The following is a 19,714-nucleotide window of genomic DNA, read 5'->3' on the forward strand; positions in this document are numbered from 1 at the left end:
ACTGTGAACAGGAAGACATAAAAAAAAATAACAAGAAGATAATAAAAAAAACATGAACGACATCGAGAGCAAATTAAGACATAACAGATAAAATATCTGTAAATAAAAAGCCATCATTTAAAACATGAAAAACAGCATCTGTATCTGTTGCTACGGCAACCTGAGGGACACTTGTCCTCCACTCCCTTTCTCCCATTAGCTGTGCTGGTTTCCATGGCTACCAAGGCCAGGTGGTGGTTCAGGTGGAGAAGTGAGTGATGGTGAAGAGAGACTGAGAGAGAGAGAGAGACGGAGCTCGACCCGCCTACGGAGCTTTTTAAATGCTCTGCAAATGTCACATGAAACCTTGTGATTCCAGCTTTCATCGTTTTTAACATCAATTGAAGGGTTTTATTTGTATATATGTGTGTTAATTTCGTTTTTTACCCAAAACACCAGAGTCAAACATCACTCATATCAAGAGCAAATAGAGAGAAATACAACAAAAAACAAATCAGCTATTCAGTTTGTTTAATGGCTCAAATGACACGTCGGATACATTAAAATTACATTATTAAAACTGAACCCCCAAAAAAAGAATGTAATATTTTGTTTGTAACTTCCAGACCAGCGTTTTATGATCTGACGCTGCTATCAGCAGGATGACGTCATTTGTTTGTCTTCCAAAACCATCAAAACTAAAATTAATTACAAAAAAAAGCTGTTTTTCTGATCTGACACTGCTGTGGTTAAAGAAGTCCCTCCCAGACATGTTTTAAGATCTGAAGATGCTCTGCTTTGAATAATAAATTGCATCTAATATGGTTTTTCCAAAAAAACCAAAAAAGAAGTTATAAGAAATGATCTCGTTAAAATCCTCAAACTTACATCTACACTTACATTACATTTACTACACAAATATATATAAATAGATAACTATTTTGATGATTGATTAATTGTTTTGAGTCATTTTTCAAGAGAAAATGCTAAAATTACAGCTTCTCACATGTGCATATTTTTTGGTTTCTTTAGTTGTCTATGACAGTAAACTGAATGTCTTTGGGTTGCAGACAAAACAAAACATTTTGAGTTGCATCTTTGGCTTTGGGAAACATTTATTGACAGTTTTCACTATAAACGACTAATTGATTAATCAAGAAAAATAAAAGATTAATATATGATGAAAATAAGCATAAAAACTATCTGGTTACCTGGTTATGGTTCAAAGAAAATCGTTGACTGTCAGTTAGAACTGCAACGATTCGTCAATTAATCGATTAGTTGATTGACAGAAAATAATTGGCAACTATTTTGATAATCATATAATCATTTAAGTCTGTTTTAAAGGCAAAAATACCAAATATTTGCTGGTTCCAGATACTCAAATATGAGAATTTAATGGTTTTCTGTGTCATACATGATGACTGTTATATATAAAAGACACAAAGATGGCGGCTTGGACTGAAGGAAGTTATAACGGCCATAATTAAGTATTTACTGACATTTTACAGACAAAGCAATTAATCTGAAAAATAATCCTGAGATGAATCGATGATGAAACAATCTTACGAGTTAAAGTCATTTAACACAGAAGAGCCGCTAGAGGACTTTGTCATTTTAACATAAATACATGATGTTTTTGGTCATTTTCTGAAACTTAAGTGTTTGTTTTTCTCTGGAGGACATCAAATGTTACCGGACATTTTATGGAGATATGATATTTTCATCTGACAGCAGCCATTAGTGTCTGATGTAAGTTTACAAGGACACCCGGTGAACGGGTTCGTTTCTTTCTTTCTGTCTTCCTCTTCCACCTTCTCTCTACTCGATTAACTGAATAACTAAACAACCTGATCAATAAGTGATCAAACATCCTCCAAATAGTTTTAAAAAGGTGAAAAGCAGATGATTTATCAGCTTAATTAGTTTTTTTTTTATCAAACTATTACTAAAAACAACAGTAATTAAGTATTATAGTTAGTGTTTTTTATGTACTACATTTGGCAAATTATCATTATTTCACTTTCTTTCTCCTACCTTTTCATTTCTGTGTCTGTTCAATGTGTATAACTTATATGTTTTTGTATTGATTAGGATGTTTTACACTAATATCAAGTATGATTGTCTTCCTTACAACAAGAAACAAGTGATTAGCAGTAAAAAATTGAAATGTACTCGACAAAAAAGGAAATTGTGGTCATAAAACCCATTTTAACTGCAGTTCAAACCATCAAGAATACATGAAACTGGATTATATTAATGACAATGATAAAAATATGAATTAAAAGGACCGCTAAGCTAACCTAGATTTAACAATAGTATGAGGTTGTTTTGATGTTATTTAATGGTAAGTGAAGAGGTTTTAATCCCGTCATTAATTTTCTTTTATGTAACACGTTTGAATTAACGAACATTAACATCTGTCTGACTCTTATGCAAACTTTTTAAAATCCCGGCTTAACTTTACAGACTCCATTTGTCGTCTCATTTAATAAAACCGTCCTCGGTAAAACACCACATTTACATCTGAGCTCTGATCCTGAACGTCACACACAGCTGCCGTCTAAAAAACACTTTTAATCCTGTTACAGCTTCTCTTTAAGTTCTGTAACCTGACCTGGTTTTATTCCTCCAAACTGTTGAGGTCAATGAATAAATGCTCATCTACGCAGGTGCAGTTCCTCTAACGGCCACTAGAGGTTACAGGGAAAACTGTCTTGAAGTAGATGAAAAAAACTTTTTCAGAAACATTTTTCACGAGTTGTTTGACGCAAAAACTAATTTTGTTTCCTCTTCTGTGATGGTGTAATAATTCATTGAACTCATAGCAGCCAATCAAAACCAATTAAATCTTTGCATAAAGCAATAACACTGTCCTACTATCATAAGCAGAGCAGACGGTCACACTGAGCCTGATTGCATCCTGCTCCACAACACAAGAGCCACAGATCTGAACAACAACCAACATTAGCTTCCCTGCTAAAGTCTCCTTCTTATCTAACTTACAAACATGAACACACGTCTTGTCCTGGACCTTAGCTTGTTGAACGAGCCACCAAACAAACATTCACCGGGGAAAAGTGCACCGCTAACGTCGTAAATTACAACCTCACAAGACTCGAATCGCCTGCAACTTCCACTTTCATTATTATTATTTATTATTCTCTCTACCTTGTTTCTTTGTTGTTACTCATTAGTCAACCCCTCATAAACATGATTTACTGAACCCGACACGTCACGTCACAAACGCTAACACAACTCATTAAACTCAGCCTCCCAGTTCATATCAGCTGTTTCGCTGTCTTGTCTTATGTCTGTATGTTCTGACACCGTCCAGCTGCCTTGTCTTATGTTCCTATGTCTTTTTGTTATGTTATATCCCAACGATAAAAAACAAACAAACAAAATTAAAACCCAGCATGTTAACGTACCTGTCATTTTGGACCCGTTAGCTGCTAACAACACTGTTTACTCGTTCTCTACGGTGTAACACCGACACTCATCCTGCCAGCTGCCGTCAATCAAACACATGTCAGGTTTCTATCCAAGTGTAGCACAAATTTTTAACCCAAATTTCACAAAATCAATAAAATAAAATGAACATGTGTTTCCATCCACTACTGTTTTGTGAATATTAATTGTTGAGCACATCGAAGTAAACAGTCGGTGGCGCTGATTCTCCTGTCGAGTGCTGTAAACCACAAAAACAAGAAGATGGCGTGACGTGTCGATGTCATTGATAGAACGACAGTCAAAGCTGAAGCGATAGAAAATGTGATACACATCCTGGTGACAGAGAGCATGATGGACAGTGGAAATGGAGAATCTCGAAGATGTGTTTTGATAACAGCTCTGTGTCAGTTATACAGACACGTATTGAAGAAGAGACGAAGAGGAGAACTTATGGACGTTTAAGTCACATGCTTCCTGTACGTCATCATTTATTCACTAAATCTGTTTCCATTGCACTTTGTCACATTTTGCTTTTATAGAAACTTTTCCACCTTTTTTCAAATTCCCTGAAGTTCTACACACGTTTTTATTTTTTAAATGTGCAAATTGAAAAAGTGCATAAAACAGGGTGGATGAAAACCCGCCTACAGACACCGACACACTCCTGAGACAAAAATGGAGTATTTCTGATATTTCTCCAAAGATCTTTTTTTCCTCCTTCAATCATAAAAAGTGACCAGCACATTTAAAAGAGACGTTGACATTATTTTTGACTGCTGACAGAGTGACAGTCGGACTTAAACAAATGTTGAATGATAAGAAACTAATTCCTCCTTCCTCCTCAGGTGTAGAGATTACTGTTGGGCGTTGTTTGAAAATTTTAGATACTTGTCCTGATACCTGAGTTTTAATACTTCATATTAGATAAGGGCATAATAAACGTCCCTGCGTTTGTGTATCACAGGAGTGCAAAAGTCACTTTTAAAATACATCCAGCTGACAGCAGCTGTTAATGTATAATGAAAATAAAACTGACCTTTCACCCCCCCACCCCCACCTGCTTCCACTGTACCTGTTGTTGCGATAAGAACCAGGAAGTGAGTTAGTTTCCGTCGACATCGCTGATGTCATCTGCTCAGAAACAGGAAATGAGTTTAGGTTTAATGTTTACTTTGTTCCGTCTAACTGGTCAAATCTAACCAGGATATCTGACGCTCATTTGCATCCAAATTGTCAGGTTGGTTGACATCTTAAGTAGAGGACACAACGGTCTGTCATCAGCTGTTTCATAAAGGGTTAAAAACTCCTTGTAGCTGCTTTAAAGGAGAACAGTGTTTGTTATTTTGACATGATGAAGTTTTTTAAGATCATATTCACTAACAGACAGATCCATGTTGAGTATCCTGTTAATGACTGAAGCCTGAAGAAACCAGAGAGTTCATTAGTTAAAGTTTAGAATATAATTTATTAAGATAAAAATAGAAAAACATAATGTAAACATTTAACTGTGCAAACATGGCTTGGTTTAGATATATCGAATATGTCACCGAGCCTACTTTCTCCATTTCCAATATGTAATTGAATCAATGCTGAGAGGAAGGTCTACATTCATCTTCCTCAACAGAATTACGTCTTAATGAAAACTTTGCAGACATGTTTTATCTTCCGTAACAAAAGAAGTTAACTTGCCTTGTAACTTATTAAAATAGTTGTGACATTTAAAGCCGTGATGTCGTATTTCAATAATCATACCCGCTGTAACTCTCAGCTTTTGTTTGTCATTGTGGTCATTCTGCTGTTGAATGAAGCCAGGAGGAAACAATGAGGTCATTTAACACACACACACACACACACACACACACACACACACACACTGATGTATCTGAGGAGGGAGGATGTTGTTGTGGTCACAGTGACAGATGTAGAACATAAAAGCACAGTATGTGTGTGTGTGTGTGCTGGTCATTAACTATAGATAAACAAGCATAGCAAGGCACTAATATGGTTAAATGTAGTTATGACTTAAAGGGGATATATTATGCTTTTAGTGATTTTCTGTTATTTACATACTGGTCAAAGTTCCAAAACTTGAGGTGAACGTATGTAAAAATGCTGCCAGTGAGTCAAAAATCAGGAACTCAGCCTGCTCCGAACGCTTCGTTTGCAAAGTAACCTCTACTTCCTCCTCTCAACGGCCGTCCGTTATGTAGTCTTTGTTCCTGAAGTTGTTCACGTGTTCGCTCTCGTATTTCAGATCTGTTTCAACTCCATCACGTATTTGAGAAGTTACTACTCAGAGTGAAGAACAAGAACAAGAAGTCAAATCTTGCTACTATAGTTTGTTTATGTAGTCAGCAGAGCCGGAGGAAGCTGACCAATCAGAACAGAGTGGGGGCCTTAAAGAGACAGGAGCAGCCTGTTTCAGACAGAGGCTGAACCGAGGGGCTGCATAAAAAGCCAGTATAAGATAAATAAGGAGTTTTTAACTGTAAATCATGCAAAGATAATCCAGATATAAAAATATAGACCTGAAAATGTGCATAAAATCCTTGTTAAGCTATTGTTCTCCATAATTGAGCTGTTATTTCTACAAGCTTACATCAATTCATTTTTGTATTACTTGGGAGCAGCAGAAACCAGCTGTGATGTATTATCACCTTATAAAGTTGTTATGGCAGCGGTTTACTGTTGATGCGCAGCAACACAAGCATTTATTTGGAGGTAGTGTACAGTTAAGTTGCAGGTTGTAAAACAAACTAAAGAAACGATTAGAAAAAGGCCTAAAAAGCTCTGAAAAACTGAGGGGAAGTACAGTCACATGATATTACTTTTTTTTTTGGATAAATTGTTAACCTAAAAATATTGATAAGAGCAGATTTAAAGTCTTATTTTTGTAGATATGTCTGTTTGTTTTCAGTGCAGATCATTATTTTCAAGAATCTAGTTTCATGTCGTCGTTGATGGTTTCAGGACATTTCTATTAGGCTTTTACGAGAACAGAAATTACTTGATAAGTTTCGATTTGTTTAATAAAGGTTACAAAAGGAGCACTGTGGCTTGTTTTGGAACACAAGTAAAACAAATTGACAGTAACTGAAGGGTATAAATGACCAATTCATGGGAATGAAATCAGTATAATGAGGTCATAAAATACAAATTTGAGCAAATGATGTTTTCACTGCTCTTACTGGGCTCCACAGACTTGCAGTGAAAGCCGCAGTAGTTTAATTTATTCTCTAGAAACACCAGAAAAGAGAAGGAATGAAGTATTTAATTGTCTTTTATGACTTTTCTCTTTTTCCACGACCCTAAAAAGCCATTAAAACCTCGCTGAGTGTAAAAATACACATTTGTCCTTAATGATGAAAAGCACTTTCAGCTTCAGGTGTGTGCAGTTTTTTTTTCATTTGTTGCTTTCAGCACTGATTTCAGCCTTTTTTAATAAGTGGATGAATGAAACTCCCACACGCTCTGACAACCCTGACCCACTCAGCGCCGCTTCCTGTTGTTTCCTGAGCGAGGTGACGGAGCGAGCGGATGCAGGGAAAACAGGCAGCGCGGCGGTGTTTACCTTTTAATATTTCCCATCGGGCCGTTCCTGCGCCGTCGTTCCCGGCTAATTGCCCGCATGCTGTGAAAGAGTTGGAGAGTTTTATTGGAGCTGAAAGGCTCTGGGCTTTCTGCAGCGGAAGACAGCGGCTGCTTTATCTGTTTGTGCTCTTGACATCGCTGCCCGGTGTTTTTTTTATAAAATGCTGTCAGATGTGTGAAAAAAAGAAAAAACACCAAATGATAACCTGCTGTTTGTCAGTTGATATAAAAAAAAAGATGCATGATGTTTATGTTGTCATGTGACAACAAATGGAGGAACTGTGAAAGTGTTCCTTCAGTCAGCTGTGTCCAAATGATTTCCAGTGTTGCCAAACTGTTTTCAGTGGGAAGTAGTTAAAGCCTTGAACGTCCCTTGATGACATCACACACTAATTTGCATATCTGTGACGTCAAAAAGTAATTAAATATACAAGATTTTAAAAAAATCTAAGAAAATGAAGTAAAAACTGACAAACTATCTACAGTACCGGTCAAAGATTTGGACACATTTTCTCATTTAAGTCCAAACTTTTGACTGATACTGTACATCGTTAGCTTTTTAGCTTCTTTAGCATTTTTTAAGCAGCTACGTCCTCAATATGGATCTAAAACTATTTTATGCTGGCTGTTGGATATAGAAAGATGTGTTGCAATAGTGATCCAGACACTGGAATAAACTCACTACTGTTACTCACTGTTGTTAAATAGTGAAGTTAAATCATTTTGAATAAAAAACAGAGTTAAAGGGTTAAACAATGAGCTCATTCTCATCTCCGTCTGGCTGATGATTGGTCCACTGAACACATTAGCGCTCGTTCACTGACTCTTTTTAAGGAGAAGAGTTAAGTTCTGCTAAAAAACTCGTTAGATTTGTCGCTAGTTGCTTTTTTAAAAAAAAAAAAGTTGCTAAGAGAGTCTGAAATGTCGCCAAATACGGTGAGAAAATCACTAAGTTGTCAAAACTGTTTCTGATATTTTTTCCTCCTCCAACAATTTTGTCGTCTGATACAAAGTACAAATCAATAACTTATAAATTAAAGGTTGAACGCATCATGTTTTGAATGTTACAGCTGCTACAACTGGATTATTATAGTTGTTAATAAATAATAATTTATTTACTGCAGATATATACGCACCATTCAGCCTTCATAGACTGTAAACAAAGCTACTCACATGGATTAAAGAAAATGTAGCTTATAAAGTAAATTAAAATAGTAGTTAAGCCTGATTTGACTCATCTGTGTAACCTGTTAAACCACATCAGTTCATAATTCCCATCATATTGCAGCGTCTTGCACATGTTGCACAGTTGCTAACCGTGCACTGGTGCATCTTCTCCTCCAACGTCCAATCGTTATGACTGTGTGACATTATAGAAATAATGTCACACAGTCTCGGGAAATCCACCGTGTGAATAGTGTCTCTTTGCCTTAATAAATAAAAAGATTTAAAACGTTATAAAAGTATTTCACCTGTTGTAATGAAGATGAGATCCAGATATGATTGTGTTCGTATTAGTTTTAGTCGCATGCACGACATCCGTATAAGCACAATTAAAGCTGCATGTTCCACGTTACAACAGTTTTTTGGGGGATCTTTCGGTTTTTCTTACGTCTCGCTGAATATCTCTGCCTGAACGCGTCTCCTGGAAACTCCTAACAGGTTAAAACTCCTAAGTACTCACCGAGATGTGAGTGATTTCCTAAATTAAGAAAGTTGATATGATACTTTTACTCCTCGTCTTAAAAACAGAACCAAAAACTGCATCACTGAGATGCATTTTTTTGGCCAGTTAGTGAGTGATTTCCTGCTCCGAGAAGTTTTACAAACAGTATTTTTGAAGTTCTTTCCCTCCTTTACATACCAGAAATGTTGTAAAATGCAAGAAATTGGCACATAAAGTAAAAGTATAAATCCTGCTTTAACATAAACTTCATGAAGCAGTTGCAGTGTTTTTTTTTGTGTGTTTGTGGACCGGATGCTGAGCGAGAACCAGGATTATTGGGCTCCATGAACACTTAGTCTCTGATAATGGCATAAGTGCTGCGCAGATTAAGAGGTGGTGGATCCCTCCCGCCCCCCCCATCCTACCCCTCCCTCGCCTCAGTAAAAACAAGACCTAGCACCAAGAGGAGGAGATGTCTCGGCCCTATTCCTGCTCCTGCCTGGGGGGGTCAAAGGTCACGACAGGGCCTGGAGGTTTTGGCCTCTGTGACTTTGACAAGAATCAAGCTGTGGAGTCGTTGGAAATCTGGTTCAGTTTGTTGAGAGAGAAGAGTTGGAGAACATGAAAGAGAGTGTGTGTGTGTGTGTGTGTGTGTGTGTGTGTGTGTGTGTGTGTGTGTGTGTGTGTGTGTGTGTGTGTGTGTGTGGAAGGTTAAGCCCGGTTAATGGAGGATTAACCATAAAAAGGGGATCAGTGTGTATTAAACACACACTCCGTCCATTAACAGAACTCTTAGCGCGTCGTCTCTCTGCTCACCTCAGCGAACACAGCGGCCGATGACCTCCGCTAACGTGATTGGACGCCGTCCCAAAAACGCGTCGTCGTGGCAGCTGAACAAAAGTGTTTTCAACTTCTGGTCCAGATCTCACCCGGTCCGCATGGAGGATTTTCTTTTTTCTCTTTTTTTTTTTTTTTTTTTTTTTTTTTCCAGCTTCCTGCTCAGTTGTGGTTTCATGTCTGCAGACACAGATTTGTTTGTCCCAGTGTGTGTTTTTCTTTAATTACTTCTTTTAAACATCATTTTTCAACAACAAAAGAGACAAAAAGAGTCGTTTGTTGGTTTAAAACTTCAGCGGAAGCAGCTTCTTTTGATTTTTTTTTTTTTTTAAATTTGAGATTTAATTTGAGGATGAGCAGCTTGAAAGGCAGTGTCTCGTTTTCTGATGCAAAAAAAACAACAACATGCAAATTAACTATTTTAATCAATAATAATAATACAAAAATAACACAGAACAATCAACAGATTTCTCTTCTTATCTCTGCACAAAGCTAACAAGAAATTGCCAAACAAAATAAAATTCTATTTATAAACTAAAAGGAGAAAAAGAACAAAAGAGAAATATTGTAATAATTAAGAGAAGGGAAAAAAAATATGAAAACAAGTCTAATTCCAGTCTGACGGTGCTTTAAATCAGATAAATAAGATAAAAGATCCACTGTTTAACCTTTATTACACAGCTGTTCCTTTCATACAGATGTTTGTGGTTTGACTGGTGGGACTGGTTGTTTGTAGGGTTACGTTTGGTTTCAGGAGTGTGGGTGGTGGTGGTGGTGGGGGGGGGGGAGGGGGGGGGGGCAATCAATGACATTTATATAAATATGAGAGAGCAAAACATGAGGAACACTTTTCAATATAATGCAGCCTTATAATGCACTAAACATAAAATCACTTCTTTGATAAGGACCTGATATATGATGTCATATAAAGAAACGTTTGACAGAGGCACTTTAAGATACTTCCACGTCGGCTTCACCTCAGGCTGTTTGGGGAAAAACACTTCTGGAACCAGTGGGTCCCTCCCAGTTCGCAGCCCTAAAGGGCAGCGCGTCGGCCGAGAGCAACAAACATCTTTGAAACGTAACTGTTATGAGCTCACAATAATAACTGAAGGCAACTCAAACGAACATTTTAACACTTTCGATTAACTTCATCGCATCTGGGTTCTGGCGGTCGGACAGTGAGACGACACCATTTAGAGAGATTTCAGTACATGAAGCAAACAAACTGGTTGATTGTGCAGTTTAGTTTAGAGACTTTTAGATGGAGTTTTAACAACAGACTCGTGTTTCCAAGTCTTTCTCTGTCTGCTGTTATCTATTTGTTTGAAGTGTAGCCACACGGTTAATGACTGCAGGTTGCTGAATTGTCCCTACAGATATAGACCTGTGCAGAATTGCCAGGTTTGTGTGTTTATTATGATAAAGAGCAAAGAGACGGATGGGGGATACTCGACCTGATCATGAACTTCAAACTGTGTTGCATTGTTGGCTAACAGCAGCAGCAGCAGCAGCAGCAGTAGAGGTTGTGAGGTGGAGAACGTGAATTTATTTATAGATTAAACGTTTCAAACCTCACAGAACTGAAAACGACTTCACTGGACGAAACATACATCAGTCAGCTGATATTATATTTAAATTTCAGGCGTTAGGTGTTGTTAGCTGATTTGTGATCAATGCTCAGAGTTGCCTTTTAATTAAAAAACTCAATTACTGTCAATGAAAAGGCCTCTCAAAGTGGGTTCAGGTGCTTTTTAAAGAAAGACCGAAGTGTCACTTACGTCTTTTTTTAAATTAGTGGGAGAGATATTTGCTATTTAATGCCATCCTTCCCTTTTCAAAGAGCAGATCAGGAGCAGAGTTATTATTGCACAAGTGTCATTAGGACATGAACATTATTTACAAGCTAAATTAGCCGCAGCTTGTCCAACTGATCTGTTTGTGAACGTCAGGCATCATTTTATTATGAAAATCCTGTCGTCACGTCCTGTCCTCAGCACAGAGACACACAGACAGGCGAGCTCTGATGTCACAGTGAAAGATCTAATCAAGAGTTTAGGAGTTGAATGAAAAAAAATAAAATAAAAAAGTAGAAGTTTTACAGATAATTCAAAGATATCAGTCAAGCACAGAGCTGCAGAAAACCTTTCAGCACCTGCAGGCTTTTATACATTTACTTTTGTAACTTTATTGTGACAGTCTATGAAATGTCATTGTTAGATATTAATTTTGGTTTCAGATTTATATGAATAAAATAAAATGTGTAAATCATGGTATAAGTCTGGTTTCAGGCAAGTCAGCAAATACATATTCACTAAAAGTAAACATTTTGTGTGTATGTGCTTTTATGTGTGTGTGTGTGTGTGTGTGCACATGAAAGAGAAAAGAGAGAGAGAACATGTGCACATACACAACTGTTTAAAAAAAAAAAAATGTCCCTACCAAAGTCGAAACCAAACGTACGCCCCTGCTGCAGGGTGTCAGTAACAGGACCTCAGCCATAATTCATGACAGACTTACTGTGAGTGTGTGTGTGTGTGTGTGTGTGTGTGTGTGTGCGGTAAGTCTAATGATATCCGTGCAGCTTGTGCCTCGTCACCTGTCGGTTGGGTTTCCTGCTGTCGGTGTTCGCTGCAGGATCCATGCTGCACGCTACCTGCACGCTGCTAACATCCTGCTAACAACAGAGAGAGAGAGAGAGAGCAGCTCAGGGCAGGAAGCCGCTCCGCCTGCCTGTCTGCAGGCTGCAGACGATGCTGAACCCCCAAATCCTCCACTCACACACCGCTCACTGTACCATAATACTGCAACAGTGTCAACAGTGTTTAATATGTTTTAAGAATCAGTGTGGTTTTAGTGAGGTTTTTGTCTAGATTCATTGGAGGCCAAAAACTTGTGAACAAATCATATCAGCAGTGATGTTACACAAGTGAAAAATGAAATATCTTTGTGTACACCTGCCTACAGATTCAAAGCGAAAGACCGCATGTGAAACTCAGTTCTCAGCTTAAAGTTCAAACACAATGTGTGACACTGAAAGTTAAGGGCTGTTAACTAACGATTCTTTTCATTATCAGTTAATCTGTCGAGTAATTTCTTGATTAATAGATTAGTTGTTTTGTCTGTAATGTCATGTCATGTCAATCACTGTTTCCCAAAAGCCTGAGATGACGTCCACAAGTCAAACATATTCAGTTTACTGTCATAGAGGACGTGAGAAATCAGAAAATATTCACATTTAAGGAGCTGGAATCAGAGAATTTGGACATTTCTTTCTTAAAAATTGACTCAAAATGATTAATCGATCATCAAAATAGTTGGTGATTACTTTTAAAAGTTGGCAACTAATTGATTAATTGTTAATTAAGCCTGTCTTTACAGCTGAATCAAACAGAGCATCAGTATGTAATACAGCGGAATGATTGGTTTTCCTCCAGTGAGCACAAAATTTTTATTGACCACTATCTGATCCCATAGTTTACATTTCTTTTTGCTAAATGGTAAAGATCAGTCTGAATTTGTTTGTTGGTTTGGAAGGAAGAGAAAGAGAGAGGGGGGGGGGAGGCATTACATCCGACAACGACAGTGACACAAACTGGAATCTAAGCTCACATGATATTTAAGGTTCCTTACAAACAGTAACGGAGCTCTGCAGCAGCTGCTGGGAAACCCTCGTGCTTTAGAAAAAAAAAAAAAAAGACAAAAAACAACAACAGCCGCTAGTGCTTTTAATCAGAAAATCAGATTTTTAAAAACAGACCGTAAATGGTGGTTCGTTGCTTCTTAAGTGGAAACTGATTCAGTAACCACAGTCAAAATAGTCAGATTTTTTGCTGCTGGTGGTTTCCCAGTGTGGCATTTCTCTGAATCTGTTTCATCACACATCATGTGGTCCTCATATGAAAAGGTTAGGTAATGGTTAACTTAAGGGCCGGGCTGGATGAAGTCATGAAAATTTCCCAAAATCTTCCAAAAACCTCCTCCTCACAGTGGACATCAAGACCTTTTGATTTGAATATGATCCAAATCACGTCTCTATCGCCGCCCTCAGTGTCAAACTCCCATCTTTGTACGCAACATACTGTATATTCATGCTCTTATGTTTTTGGTTGGTTGAAATGTTTTTGTGTATGTTTTTTTTTTCAACTAAAGATCAGATATGATGTAAATTAATTGATTTATTGACTTTTTAAAGCTCAAAATTTAAAGCTCTGGGAGGCGGGTGGATGGGTTGGTGGATGGTTGGAGTACTGTTTTAATCCCAAAGGGAATTTAAAGTGTTACAGCAGCCACTCAACATAAATCAAAATACAAAAACAACAAGGTAGGTAAAACAAACAAATACAATTAAATGCTAAATAATATATCTACACTGATCAGCCAAAACATTAAAACCACTGACAGGCGAACACTGATTATCTCGTTTAAATGGCACCTGTCAAGGGGTCGGATATGTTAGGCAGCAAGTGAACAGTCAGTTCTTGAAGTTGATGTGTTGGAAGCAGGAAAAATGGGCAGGCGTAAAGATCTGAGCGACTTTGACAAGGGTCAAACTGATGGCAAGACAACTGGATCAGAGCATCTCCGAAGCCGCAGGTCTTGTGGGGTCTTCCCGGTATGCAGTGGTCAGTACCTACCAAAAGTGGTCCAAGGAAGGACAACCGGTGAACCTGTGGCAGGGTCATGGGCGACCAAGGTTAGTCCATCTGGTCCGATCCCTCAGAAGAGCTACTGTAGCACCAACTGCTGAAGAGGTTAATGCTGGCTATGATAGACAGGTGTGTGTTTGGGGCTGCGTAGCCACAGACCAGTCAGAGAGTCCACGCTGACCACTGTCCACCGCTGAAAGTGCCTACAACGGGCACATGAGTGTCAGAACTGAACCATGGAGCAATGGAAGAAGGTGGCCTGGTCTGATGAATCACGGTTTCTTTTACATCATGTGGACGGCTGGGTGCGTGTGCATCATTTACCTGAGGAAGATATGGCACCAAGATGCACTATGGGAAGAAGGCAAGCCGGCAGAGGCAATGTGACGCTCTGGGCAATGTTCTACTGGGAAACTGTGGGTCCCAGTAGTGAACCACCTTCCTAAACATTGTTGCAGACCAAGTACACCCCTTCATGGCAACAGTACTCCATGATGGCAGTGGCGACTTTCAGCAGGATAATGTGTTCCTTGTTCAGGAATGGTTTGAGGAACATGACAAAGACTTCAAATTCCCCAGATCTCAATCCGATCGACCATCTGTGGGATGTGCTGGAAAAACAAGTCCGATCCATGGAGTCCCCACCTTGCAACTTACAGGACTTAAAGGATATTGGTGCCAGATACTAGAGGACACCTTCAAAGGTCTTTTGGAGTCCTGCAGTGACAAGTCAGAGCTGTTTTGGTGGAACGAGGGGGACCTATACGATAGTAGGCAGGTGGTTTTAATGTCGTGGCTGATCGATGTGTGTATCATGTTTATCATATCACAGCAGAATAACGTCCAGGATACACAAAACAAAAGGTGAATTTCAGAACAGAAGTCACACAGCCTCTTGATAGATGCAAAGTTCTCATTCATTGAATCACTTACTTCTCAGCAGTAGACATTAAAGGGGACATATCAAGTTTTTTGTGATTTTTTTGTTATTTACATACTGTTATGATGTCGGTCAAAGTTCCAAAACCTGAAGTATGTAGAAATGCCGTCTGTAAATCGCTTCAAATGCTTCGTCGTTTGCAATGTTTTTCTTTTTCTTACTTTCTTGATGAGATGACGTCAGTTTGTGAAATGTGCATAACGTGCCCCTTTTAAGAGTAGCAGTAGCTTCTCTCTCTGAGTCTATATGAATCCTCTTCCTCCTCTTCCTCCTCAGTTCCCTGAATGTGGATTTTTCGGGATGTACGACAAGATCCTCCTCTTCCGCCATGACCTGAACTCGGACAACATCCTGCAGCGTCTGACCTCACCAGAGGAGATCCACGAGGGCGACCTGGTCGAGGTGGTGCTCTCCGGTAAGAAACTAATGATTACTGTTATAATAAATGAATCTATCTTTCTATCTTTCCTCTCCCATTAATCATCTCACCACCCCTCAGATTTATCTGCTGACCCTTTGAAAGGGCCCGACCCCTAGGTTGGGAACCACTGGACTAAACTAGCTGACTGTATATAAAGTAGTTGAAACTAGCTCCACCTCCAGCAGCTACAACAGTAACATGCTGCTCTAACACTGATGCTTCACTATTAATAATCTAATGATGTCATATATAATAATATATCAGTCAGAGGGACCAAACCACTACTTTTACTGCAATACTTTAACTACATCAAGCTCATAATACAGTACTTTACTTTTACTGCAGTAGGGTTTTTCATGCAGGACTTTTACTTGTAATGGAGTATTTTTACATTGCTGTATCGGTACTTTTAGTTAAGTAAAGGATCTGAATAATTCTTCCACCACTGGATTAGTCACAGTCTCCTTAAAACTTTATCTGCTCTTGAAGCAGCTGCGACTTTGAACCTGTCTGCCAGTTTTTGGTGCTGTAGTTTTTACCGTTTCTTGGACACTTTTAGGGAACAAAAGGAAGAATAATATCACTCTGAACCAAAACTATAGAGTTCTAGCACCTAATAATATTAATCACCTGTACATCAAGATTAAAAGAATCACAATTGTGCAATTTTTATTTTGTTTTATTGATGTTTTATTGTATAATTTGAAACACATTTTATTATTATCACTATTAGTAGTACTGTGAATATTTGCATTATTAGTCATTTCTCATGAATCTAATGTTACACATTGGCAGTGCATATTTCTTTTTATACTGTTTGTTTTCTAACTGCTTCTAACTCTCTTGTTAAGCGGAGGAAGAACGGTGAGGTCGGCCCAGATCTCGTTTCCTCCGCCGCGGTGTCGCCCCGCACGCTTCAACCATAATATTGTGTATAGGATTGTCATTTCCTGAGTCGTGTCGACAGGCTGAGCTGTAAAAAAAAAAACGTAAAACTGACACCTTCACAGCTGAACACCCAGACGCAAAGCAGCGGCAGCGCTCAGGTTAAAATTACGCTGGAGGAGGAAAAACAGAGTCGCAGCCTGAACCGCACCGAGCTCAAACCCAAGACCACTTCCTCCTCCTGCTGCTGCTGCTGCTGCTGCTGCTGCAAAACCCTGCACATCTCTGTTTGTTTAATTATATATTATAACAGAGGAGAGATCGTACAACTCTTATCAACCATGACTGACACTAAGAGGCACTGGAGAACTGGCTACAAAAAGAAACAGGCTTTAGAAAAGGTCTGTTGTTGTTGTTTTTCCCTTTTCTGCTCCTCTGCAGCTGCAAGTCAGTCATACCAACTGCTTAAACCTGTCACCTCTCTGATGTCTCACACACAAATATTGCAGTGAAAACAGTAAATGGCAGCTTTTAGCACCTGTAAAACCACAACAGCCAGAGGGAGGAAAGTGATATCTGATCGTATGGAAGTTAATTAATGACAAAACCATTCGTCAAGTACAAACAGCAACTACCACAGCTTGAGTCTGAGGCCATTGTGAAAGTACTTTAAAGTGCCATCGATGGCTGCTAGATGCTCCAACTGACTCAGAAAGACTCAACTTCTCTCTAGAAATACTGAGTCAATCATTTTTTCAACATTAAATAACTTGAATCAGACTGTAGCTGCTCTGCAGGATTGGAATCATCATCTCATCTGAACAAGGTATTTTTAAAAGGAAATGGGGAAATAAAGCTTGATTGGGATATCCCTAATTTTCTCAGTTAAGTATGTCCCAGGAGGTTTATTTTGGAGCAAAAACCTAAAATGTACCACAACCAAAGTAAATACAGAAATGAAAGTTTCTGTAGCTCCTGAACAACAGTGACTATATGCATAAATAAAATGTCTTTTCAGACAGGACACTAGAGCCCGACAGATATATCGGTCAGCCGATATTGGCCTGTCACAGATGTAGTGGTATCAGAATTTTTTTATTCCCTAATATCAGTATCGCCAGTATCAGTTGGCCCTAGAGGACGCCTCCCAAAGTTTCGTGTGAAAGTGTCAGACACACTCGAGGTGATACAGAAACAGATCAGATCAAATGATTTCCGGCTAAAATAATAACGTTTTTTTCAGTCTAATTATCTGCCTGTGTCTTTCTCTGTAAAGGTTGAGGTCAGTATGGGGCTGTAAACTAAATACCAGTGAATACCTGCCTCATATTTGAAGAATATAGGACAAAATATGACAATCCTACAGTGTTTTATTCATGAAAAGGTCCAGGTGGATTTCCAAAAAAAGCTCCATATTTTTGTAAATACAAAATCTTCCTGATTACAGCAAAAAACACAAGAAAGGAACAGACGGCAGACTAGTGTCCGAGCAGAGTTAGTGAGGTTAGTGGTTTTATACAACATGAGCAAGTGAAAAGTAGCTGGGACGAGGCCACAAGGCGAAACGTGTTGGTCTAACAATACAGTTGTTCTATATGCTAAAAGTGTTGCTGAAGTCTTGATCTCTTTAGATTTTTTTCTCTTCTCCGTGCACCTTGGAAGTAGGTGAAGTTGTGCAAGAAACCCCTACGGACGTCAAGGCTGTATTGACAAAAGTATCTTCTCCTCATTCATGATGGGAAATGTCCCATGTTGTCTTTTTGTTATTTGACGACGGCTCTTTGTTTCCTCATTTCAGCTCTCGCCACAGCCGAGGACTTCCAGATCAGGCCTCACACGCTGTACGTCCACTCCTACAAGGCCCCGGCTTTCTGCGATGACTGCGGGGAGATGCTGTGGGGGCTCGTCCGCCAGGGCCTCAAATGTGAAGGTAAGTCGATGCCGACGCTGTTATCGCTGAGGTTTCAGGTCATGTTATGATGACTCTGCGGCTGTGGTTCACACCTACAGTCACATTACATATTAAACGCATTAAAATCAAAGAATTAAGTCACACTGGAAGCATCTGAGAACAAGTTTCTCCGCTCAGGATCTCAACCAATTTCTGTGTTTTTTGTTCTTTTTTTTTTTTACCTTTCTTGTGCAAACTGCATATTAACAGTAGAGTACACGTGGCGTTCTTCCAGGATTTGCAGGATCTCCAGTAGTTGCAGAGCAGTGATGAGTGTATCTGTGTGATTACTTAAGGTGGTTTCTGCTCCTTTTTGACTGTCAAAGACTAAAAAATCTGTGCCAGTTGGTGGAAACAAGGGGTGTAACAATTCTCCAAATCCACAGTTTGGTTCATACCTTGTTTTTTTTTGTTTGTGATTTTTTTGGGGGGTGGGGGGGGGGGGTATTGGAATATCAAAAACACTGAAGAACACTATAAAGGTAGATCAAGGGGAGACCGTGACTCTAGACCTGGACATTTGTTTTGCGGTTTCAGTCTCGGTTTCAGAAGCGTTGCACCCCTGCTGGAAACAATCTCCATGTGTGGTCTGTTCAGTCTTTGTAGTTTTTGTCCCAAACTTAACATGAAGACAATTTCAGACTGAATGAATGAAGCGAAAAAACAAAACGGCAATTCTGTCAAACACACAGCGATCATTTTATTAGGAACACCTGTGCAATCTGATGCAATCTGATACAACAGCTCCGCCATTAATTGATGATTATTGATATCGTCGTGGGGGTGATGGTGTACTGGAGTGTGATTATATTGAAAAGTGTTCCTAATATTTTGTCCACACCATAAACATACATGAGTAATATAAATCAATATAACGCACTCCAGTACACGACCTCAATAATAAACATAAAGTAGAATTATCACTTTTTATCTACGTAATTTGAGTCATTAAGTCTGATGAAAAGTCTAGAAGAGCTGCATCAAGATATCATTTTGTGTGTGGAGTCAGCAGGTTCAGTCAGACACTAATGTTCAAACACTACGAGCCCCCCCAAAAAAAAAAATGCCTGAAGAACTTTTTCAGCATACGAGCCAGATGAGCAACTTTTATTGAAATTAACGCTCCGCTTCTCTTAACACATCCAGTTACTTTCATCGCCTGCAAAAGCCTCGTATCAACGACATAAATATAGAAACGTAGCCCAGTTTAAAAGTCAGACAGACATGTTTAACAGGTGTCAGCACATCAGAGGGGCGATTAACTCGTCAGAAATACATTTTCAGGATGTCTGGGTATTAAAAACTATTCAGAAAAACTTCCTGTCAATTAAATGTTACGAGA

At 38.8% G+C, this 19,714-nt stretch overlaps 1 protein-coding gene across 2 annotated transcripts in view; it reads left to right on the forward strand.

Annotated features, from left to right (window-relative positions):
- LOC137168905 (serine/threonine-protein kinase D3-like) overlaps positions 1-19,714 on the forward strand; it is a 59,584-nt gene that overhangs the window by 12,733 nt on the left and 27,137 nt on the right. For both annotated transcript variants that reach the window (XM_067571767.1, XM_067571768.1), the window contains exons 3-4: positions 15,392-15,530; positions 18,220-18,351. In XM_067571767.1, the coding sequence (XP_067427868.1) occupies positions 15,392-15,530; positions 18,220-18,351 (271 nt within the window). The remainder of the gene's footprint in view (positions 1-15,391; positions 15,531-18,219; positions 18,352-19,714) is intronic.

This window comes from Thunnus thynnus, chromosome 18 (assembly GCF_963924715.1).
Source record: "Thunnus thynnus chromosome 18, fThuThy2.1, whole genome shotgun sequence".
NCBI classification, from domain to species: domain Eukaryota; kingdom Metazoa; phylum Chordata; class Actinopteri; order Scombriformes; family Scombridae; genus Thunnus; species Thunnus thynnus.